Source organism: Oncorhynchus clarkii, chromosome 3 (assembly GCF_045791955.1).
Source record: "Oncorhynchus clarkii lewisi isolate Uvic-CL-2024 chromosome 3, UVic_Ocla_1.0, whole genome shotgun sequence".
In the NCBI taxonomy this organism is placed as follows: domain Eukaryota; kingdom Metazoa; phylum Chordata; class Actinopteri; order Salmoniformes; family Salmonidae; genus Oncorhynchus; species Oncorhynchus clarkii.
In genome coordinates, this window is record NC_092149.1 from 22,149,578 (window position 1) to 22,159,577 (window position 10,000).

A 10,000-nucleotide genomic window follows, 5' to 3' on the forward strand; every position below is an offset into this window, starting at 1 on the left:
TGTGCATGACACAAGTAATGTTTTTAACAATTGTTTACAGACAGATTATTTCACTGTATCACAATTCCAGTGGGTCAGACGTTTACATACACTTAGTTGACTGTGCCTTTAAACAATTCCAGAAATTGACGTCATGGATTTAGAAGATTCTGATAGGCTAATTGACATCATTTGAGTCAATCTGAGGTGTACCTGTGGATGTATTTCAAGGCCTACCTTCAAACTCAGTGCCTCTTTTCTTGACATCATGTGAAAATCAAAAGAAATCAACCAAAACCTCAGAAAATAATTGTAGACCTCCACAAGTCTGGTTCATCCTTGGGAGTAATTTCCAAATGCCTGAATGTACCACGTTCATCTGTACAAACAATAGTATGCAAGTATAAACACCATGGGACCACACAGCCGTCATACCTCTCAGGAAGGAGACCTGTTCTGTCTCCTTGAGATAAACATACTTTGGTGAAAAAAGTGCAAATGATTCCCAGAACAACAGCAAAGGACCATGTGAAGATGCTTGAGGAAACAGGTACAAAAGTATCTATATCCACAGTAAAACAAGTCCTATATCGACGTTACTTGAAAGGCCTCTCAGCAAGGAAGAAGCCACTGCTCCAAAACCGCCATAAAAAAGCCTATGACTATGGTTTGCAACTGCACATGGGGGCAAATATCGTACTTTTTAGAGAAATGTCCTTTGGTCTGATGAAACAAAAATAGAACTGTTGGGTCATAATGACCATCGTTATGTTTGGAGGAAAAAAGGGGAGGCTTGCAAGCCGAAGAACACCATCCCAACCGTGAAGCAAGGAGGTGGCAGCATCGTGTTGTGGGGGTGCTTTGCTGCAGGAGGGACTGGTGCACTTCACAAAATAGATGGCATTATGAGGACGGAAAATTATGTGGATATTTTGAAGCAACATCTCAAGACATCAGTGGGGAAGTTAAAGCTTGGTCGCAAATGGGTCTTCCAAATGGACAATGACCCCAAGCATACTTCCAAAGTTGTCGCAAAATGGCTTAAGGACAACAAAGTCAAGGTATTGGAGTAGCCATCAAAAAGCCCTGACCTCAATCCTATAGAACATTTGAGGGCAGAACTGAAAAAGTGTGTGCGAGCATGGAGGCCTACAAACCTGACTAAGTTACTCCAGCTCTGTCAGGAGGAATGGGCCAAAATTCACCCATCTTTTGTGGGAAGCTTGTGGAAGGCTACCCAAAACTTTTGAACCAAGTTAAACAATTTAAATGCAATGCTACCAAATACTAATTGAGTGTATGTAAACTTCTGACCCACTGGGAATGTGATCAAAGAAATAAAAGCTGAAATAAATCATTCTCTCTACTATTATTCTGACATTTCACATTCTTAAAATAAAGTGATGATTCTAACTGACCTAAGACAGGGAATTCTTACTATGATTAAATGTCAGGAAATGTGGAAACTGAGTTTAAATGTATTTTGCTAAGGTGTATGTAAACTTCAACTGTATGTGTGAATTGGAAATTCCCCCTGAGACACCAGGGCCAGCCATTGTCAATGGCAACCCTGGAGCAATTAAGTTTCAGTGCTTTGCTCAAGGGCACATCGACAGATGTTTCCCCTTGTCGCCTAGGGGATTTAAACAAGCAATCTTTTGGTTACTGGCCCCACACTTTAACCACTAGTTTACCTTCTGCCCTGTTTCTGTTATGTAGGTTGTGAACCATGCTAACTGTCTGTCTGTCTTCCCTGTAGGTTGGGCTATGTGGACCATGCTGAGGAATTAGCCTCTAGGTTCCTCCAGTGCTTCCCAAAGAACCGTCTGTCTGCTCAGGCAGCTCTTCAGCATGAGTACTTCAGCCACCTTCCTCCACGGCTCTGGGAGATCTCAGACAGTATGTATACCTTGGATTACCTGGATTTCTCTCTCTCTCTCTCTTTGTTTATCTGCATCCCTACACCATTCCAATGCAATGGTCTTCATCCCTCTTTCTATGCGTTTCTCCATATCTCTCCCCCTCGTTTCCCCTCTAACCCCCCCCCCGCTTTTGACCCCTGGTGTTGTTGGGACAGTAGAAGCCCAGATGGACCTCAGTTGTCCACCTCAAGTTCTACATTTGGATGTTCTTTCCGTCTTACTCACTTGTTAAATAAAAACAGATGAGTTCTGGTGCAACATGATCTTCCATCTTACATTATGAGTCTACGAGAATACGGGGAGTGAGAATACGTCCACTCTGCTCAATGCTTTGCAACATAAAGTTGTTTATGAAAGTATTGTATTAATATGAATTATGTTGATCTGGTCAGCCATGTGCTTCTTTAGCTTCAGCCAAGATTTGAAACAAGACCTCAAGGAGGCAGTTATCACATACCTGTATGTACATATACTGTATATACCAAAATAAAGGAAACACCAACATAGTGTCTTACTAGGCCGTTGGACCACCACAAGCCATCAGAACAGCTTCAATGCACCTTGGCATAGATTCTACAAGTGTCTGGAACTATTGGAGGGATGCGACATCATTCTTCCACAATACGTTTTTGATGGTGGCGGAAAATGCTGTTTCAGGCGCCTCTTCGGAATTTCCCATAAGTGTTCAATTGGGTTGAAATCTGGTGACCGAGACACACACACACACACACACACACACACACACACACACACACACACACACACACACACCCTTTAAACCCCCTCTGCTCTTCCTCACTGAGGTCTCTTCTTCTAGCCATGGTAGCCATTATAATGGGCAATTAAGCATGTTTATATATGACCCTAAGCATTTTTTCTTTACAAACGTTTATAATTTTCCAATCGCAATACCCAACCTGACATCCAACATGACAGTTCAGTTGCCATCGAATCAGAACAGGACATTCAACTGTGTCATTCAGAGAGGACATACCACCCATATTATTAGACTACAAACACAGATACATACTGAGCCCATCCTATCCGTTCACCCCACTCATCATCAGTGTCAAAGCCCAAAGCCTGTTCAGATAGCTTCATAGGAGCTGCATTGGGACCGCCTGCCAGAGACAACCCACCCACAGGCTGGTCATTTTAATATGAGAATCATTCTCATTTTAAATTCCCCAGATGAGGATTGATTGATCTCTATTAATCCTGTTATCAGCAGGCCACAGTAGGTTGTTCTGTTAGGAGAAGCAGGAGCTCTGCGGCGGTCACCGGGCTGGGAGAGATGGTGGCTCTCTTTGTGCTGTTACACACACACACACACACATGCATATGCACACACACACATGCATGCATGATTGCACGCTCTCTCTCTCTCTCTCACACACACATACACACACACACACATACACAAACACACTAACACAAAGAGCCAGGCTTTTGATTGAGGAAGAATATAGTCAAATGAAAACTGTTATACTGTATAAATTAAGTCCTTGGTGGATCAACACTGTAGCAGCAGGGAGGGAGGGAGGGACGGTGAGAGAGAATAACAAATGGTGGTGGAGGAGGGGAAGCGGAGGAGAAATGACTCTGAAGAGAAGGAATAAGAGAAGTTAAATAAAGGGATCATTGTTATCCTGGGTGTTAGCCTGCTAGTGAAACATGGTGATTGTTGTTTTGTGCAGCAGGTAGACAGGCAGCAGGAGAATAGAGACTGATGGGAAATGCCCCAGCCCATCATACCACTTGGAGTTAAACCTGACTGTCAGCACTCTAACACTAACTAACATGAGCTTTACATTCATTACAACACCACAGATAATGAAGAAAGAAACATAGCACACACACACACACACACACACACACACGCACGCGCACACATATACACACACATAACACACAAACACACACACACACAGCATGTTCAACATTAAAGCTGAATCTTTATTAGTGTTATCTGGCTAGGGACTGAAGGAGAACATGGTTTATTCAGCCACAAATGCACTCCGTTGTCTAATGTGTTGGGAATTATAGAGACAATAGTTAGACAGATTTATTATGAACAATGGAAGAATTACAGCAGGCATAATAGACCACCCAGTCTATTATGTGTGTGTGTGTGTGTGTGTGTGTGTGTGTGTGTGTGTGTGTGTGTGAGTGTGTGAGTGTGTGAGTGAGTGAGTGAGTGAGTGAGTGAGATTGTGACATTTAACAGAAACACTGTGGGAATCTGAGACAGAAGTAGTGTACAATAATAATGTCCTTGACTCGACCTTCGCAGTATTACAGACTGTGATATCTCTTAGTATTACAGACTCTGATATCTCTTAGTATTACAGACTCTGATATCTCTTAGTATTACAGACTCTGATATCTCTTAGTATTACAGACTCTGATATATCTTAGTATTACAGACTCTGATATATCTTAGTTTTACAGACTGATATATCTTAGTATTACAGACTCTGATATCTCTTAGTATTACAGACTCTGATATCTCTTATTATTACAGACTCTGATATCTCTTAGTATTACAGACTCTGATATCTCTTAGTATTACAGACTCTGATATATCTTAGTATTACAGACTCTGATATCTCACAGTATTACAGGCTCTGATATATCTTAGTATTACAGACTCTGATATCTCTTAGTATTACAGACTCTGATATCTCTTAGTATTACAGACTATGATATCTCTTATTATTACAGACTCTGATATCTCTTAGTATTACAGACTCTGATATCTCTTAGTATTACAGACTCTTATATCTCTTAGTATTACAGACTCTGATATCTCTTAGTATTACAGACTCTGATATCTCACAGTATAACAGACTCTGATATCACACAGTATTACAGACTCTGATATCTCGCAGTATTACGGAATTATATATTTCAGTATTATGGACTGATATCTTTCAGTATTACAGACTCTGATATCTCACAGTATAACAGACTCTGATATCACACAGTATTACAGACTCTGATATCACACAGTATTACAGACTCTGATATCTCGCTATATTACAGACTCTGATATCTCTTAGTATTACAGACTCTGATATCTCACAGTATAACAGACTCTGATATCTCACAGTATAACAGACTCTGATATCACACAGTATTACAGACTCTGATATCTCGCTATATTACAGACTCTGATATCTCTTAGTATTACAGACTCTGATATCTCACAGTATAACAGACTCTGATATCTCACAGTATAACAGACTCTGATATCACACAGTATTACAGACTCTGATATCACACAGTATTACAGACTCTGATATCACACAGTATTACAGACTCTGATATCTCGCTATATTACAGACTGATATCTCGCAGTATAACAGACTCTGATATCTCACAGTATAACAGACTCTGATATCACACAGTATTACAGACTCTGATATCACACAGTATTACAGACTCTGATATCACACAGTATTACAGACTCTGATATCACACAGTATTACAGACTCTGATATCACACAGTATTACAGACTCTGATATCACACAGTATTACAGACTCTGATATCTCGCTATATTACAGACTCTGATATCTCGCAGTATTACGGAATGATATCTTTCAGTATTACAGACTCTAATATCTCGCAGTATTACGGAATGATATATTTCAGTATTACGGACCGATATCTTTCAGTATTACGAACTCTGATATCTCGCTGTATTACAGACTCTGATATCTCGCAGTATTACGGACTGATATACTTCAGTATTACGGACTGATATCTTTCAGTATTACGGACTCTGATATCTCGCAGTATTATGGACTGATATCTTTCAGTATTACGGACTCTGATATCTCGCAGTATTACAGACTGATATCTTGCAGTATTACAGACTCTGATATCTCGCTGTATTACGGACTCTGATATCTCGCAGTATTACGGACTCGGATATCTCGCAGTATTACAGACTGATATCTTTCAGTATTACAGACTCTGTTATCTCGCAGTATTGCAGAAAGATATCTCGCAGTATTACGGACTCTGATATCACGCAGTATTATGGACTCTGATATCTCGCAGTATTACAGACTGATATCTTTCAGTATTACAGACTCTGATATCTCGCAGTATTACAGACTCTGATATCTCTTAGTATTACAGACTCTGATATCTCACAGTATTACAGACTCTGATATCTCTTAGTATTACAGACTCTGATATCTTTTAGTATTATAGACTCTGATATCTCTTAGTATTACAGACTCTGATATCTCTTAGTATTACAGACTCTGATATCTCACAGTATTACAGACTCTGATATCTCTCAGTATTATGGACTCTGATATCTCGCAGTATTACAGACTGATATCTCTCAGTATTACAGACTCTGATATCTCGCAGTATTACAGACTCTGATATCTCGCAGTATTACAGACTGATATCTCTCAGTATTACAGACTCTGATATCTCGCAGTATTACAGACTCTGATATCTCGCAGTATTACAGACTGATATCTTTCAGTATTACAGACTCTGATATCACGCAGTATTACGGACTCTGATATCACTCGGTATTACGGACTCTGATATCACGCAGTATTACGGACTCTGATATCTCGCAGTATTACGGACTCTGATATCATGCAGTATTACGGACTCTGATATCTTACAGTATTACGGACTGATATCTTTCAGAATTACGGACTCTGATATCTCGCAGTATTACGGACTGATATCTTTCAATATTACGGACTCGGATATCTCGCAGTAGTTCGGCCTCTGATATCTCCTCACAAAAAGGAAATAAAGGATGTGAGAGAGAGTGATGCTCTTATAACTCAGTTCATTGATAGTGTGTTCTGAAACTCTCGAAAAAGCCTTAAAGAGAGAAACTCTTATCACTTCACAGCATTTTGGCTCAATCTGTAATCCTTTGATTCTAAGAGGACACTATGAGGTTGGCTTTAATGACTGATACATCTCATTCTCTCACTCTTGCGCCCTCACTCTTTTTGTCTCTCTCTCTCTTTCTTTCTCACTCACTCACTTTTCTTTCTCTCTCTCTCTCACTCACCTTTCTCTCTCTCGCGCTCTCTCTCCTACCCCAGTGGCTACTATCTTCACGGTACCAAATGTCAAGCTGCAGGTGGAGTCAGGTGACAGTATACAGGTGTGTACCAGGACCATCTCCAGCCATGCTAAAGGACCGTCCAGCAGCAAACACTGACCGGGGCAGATTGCCCCACAGCTAGCCAGGTATGTGTGTACACGTACACGCACACACACACACACACACACACACACACACACACACACACACACACACACACACACCAACACCAACACCAACAAAAAACAGCTGCCTTCTGACCAGCAACAGCCCTCAAAGGATCCTAAAGCTGAAGTGGTCATGATATGGTATAGTAAAGTGTAGCAGGGGGTCCTGTGTAATGGCTGGTGGGTTATCTTCAGCTCTGACTGGGGAAGGAGGGGGTCCTGTTCAGCAGGGACATAAAGAGGCTGCATTTGCATGTAATGAGAGATCTGGGGGCCAGACGGAGGGGATAATGATGGTGAAGGGGCCAGGGCCAAACTTGAGGGCCACACCAGGGCCCCACTCACAGGATTAAACCTGCAGTTACAGACAGACAGGTGCAGGGACAGGTGCATGGGTTTAGGGATGAGTCTCGTTGGGTGAACACTGACTGGAGAGGAAGACAACCACACACCTACTCATACACACACATACACACACACACAGACACACACATAGGGTACATAAACCAAACACAATAGTTTTACACACCAAACTGGACTATGTATCGATCTCCTCTCCTCTTCCCTCTATTTCACACCATCATTTCATCCCAAATCCTCCTACAATGTATGTGTGCGCGTGAATGTGTATGTTTGTGTGTGCGTTCATGTTTGTGTGTGTGTAAGAGCTTGGAGTGGAAGTCACCCCACTGGGAGAGCTCTGTCCTCTCAGCTGCAGTATTCTTATTGAAATGATCCTCTTTGTCCCTGCCCATCCCACTGCCTGACAGACTGACAGAGCCCCAGTGATCGCAGACTAATCCACATGCACACACACGCTCACATGCACATGCACATGCACGCACACACACTTTCAAACACACACACAGAAATACATGAATGTCTGGTATTCTAGTGAAGATTTCTGAAAGGTGAAAAGAGGAGGAGGAGGAGGAGGGGAGAATGTGGTGTGGAGGATAGAAGAGTCTACGAAGACCTGGGGGAAGTGTTGTATTATTTATAAGAGGTAGTGCAGCCAGCCAGACAGACAGACAGACAGACAGGCAGGCAGACAGACAGACAGACAGACAGACAGACAGACAGACAGACAGACAGACAGACAGACAGACAGACAGACAGACAGACAGACAGACAGACAGACAGACAGACAGACAGACAGACAGACAGACAGACAGACAGACAGACAGACAGACAGACAGACAGACAGACAGACAGACAGACAGACAGACAGACAGACAGACAGACAGACAGACAGACAGACAGACAGACAGACAGACAGACAGACAGACAGACAGACAGACAGACAGACAGACAGACATGTATTCTTCCGAGAGGTTAATTCCCAGGAGACAGTCTTTGTGCTGTCTAGATGGCTGCTTTCACACAGCCCACTACCAGTCTGTTATAGAACTGAATCAAGACCAGAGAGACTGTCACACCTCAGACACACAGTTGCAGTACAATGTTCTGACTGAAGAGAGAGACAGAGAGAAGGAGAGAGGGAGATATAGAGAGAGATAGTGGGGGGAAAAGAGAGGAAGACAAGATGGAGGAAGGTGGGGTGGTGAAGAGGGGGTAGCAAGAGTAGAGTCATTGAACACTGGTCACTTTAATAATGTTTCCATACTCTTTGACCCACTTCATATGTATATACTGTATTCTAGTCAAGGCTCATCCTATATAACTACTGCTGTACACACCTTTTCTATTCATATACTGTCCATAATGTCTATACACACCATCATATACATATATATTTATATTCCGCACTCTGACATTGCTCGCTATAATGTTTCTATATTTCTTAATTCGTTTATTTAATATATGTATGCGGCCAATACAATTTGATTTGATTTAGAAAGAGAGGGAGCAAGCAAATAAATAGAGACATACATGATAGGCTTGTGTGTTGTTTGAAGAGGGAGAGAGAGAGAGAGAAAGAGAGAGAGAGGCTGCACATGGACAGTTATAGAAGTGTACTGCAGAGCTATACTGTATGTTTATTCATGAGTGTGCATTATTCAGGGGAATGGCTGATGCAACATTGTACCTTGCCTTTGCAATGGCTCTCTCTGAACCATCGATCCTCACGATGACCATGATGTTCACTTTGAAGTTATTTTCGACCACCTTTTGGTTGACTTCCATTGAGTTTGTACTTCTTGCAATCAGCCTCGCAAACGTCCGTTTTCAATTTGAAGTTTCATATTGCACCGTTCCATTGGCACAGAGGTAATAGTCTACAGTCAGCTCCTCATCTCCTCTCCTCATCACCTTTCCTGGTGTCACAGAGAATGACTGGTGAAAACAAGCCATAGGCCTCCACGACGTTGCTTTTAGCTGTGTTTTCACATCTGTGCAGAGAGGCGATGGGAAAGGTATTGGGATGCAGACTGTAGCAGTACCTGTCAGCAGCCAGACAGACAGACAGACATGTGAGAGTCAGACAGACAGAGAACACAGCTCTGGGTCAAGAAGAGGACACTATGGGCCCTCAGCGTCACTATGTCACTTTGAAGATAAGACCGACAAGCGTGCCGAAGCTATAGTGTCTGTCCTGTCTGTCCACTATGTAGAGCAGCCAGGCAGCTGTTTATGTGGCTCACACACACATGCAGCCGCACACGCTCACACAGACACACACACACAACGTTTAGCCATGCCTGCTCAGTGGCCACCTGCCTGAGGGCCTCCATACCTCAGCATTGTGTTACTTGAGTCTTTGCATATGCCATACACACACACACACACACACACACACACACACACACACACACACACACACACACACCTCGACCAGCAGTCTTGTCATATATGTTTTGGCTTCCTGTCCTA

General features: G+C 42.3%; 1 protein-coding gene across 2 annotated transcripts in view; it reads left to right on the top strand.

Moving 5' to 3' along the window:
- Nucleotides 1-10,000, top strand: part of LOC139390826 (cyclin-dependent kinase 14-like) — a 211,148-nt gene that overhangs the window by 141,629 nt on the left and 59,519 nt on the right. For both annotated transcript variants that reach the window (XM_071138227.1, XM_071138233.1), the window contains 2 exons: nucleotides 1,739-1,878; nucleotides 6,997-7,144. In XM_071138227.1, coding sequence (XP_070994328.1) covers nucleotides 1,739-1,878; nucleotides 6,997-7,115 — 259 coding nt within the window. In that variant the 3' untranslated portion in view covers nucleotides 7,116-7,144. The remainder of the gene's footprint in view (nucleotides 1-1,738; nucleotides 1,879-6,996; nucleotides 7,145-10,000) is intronic.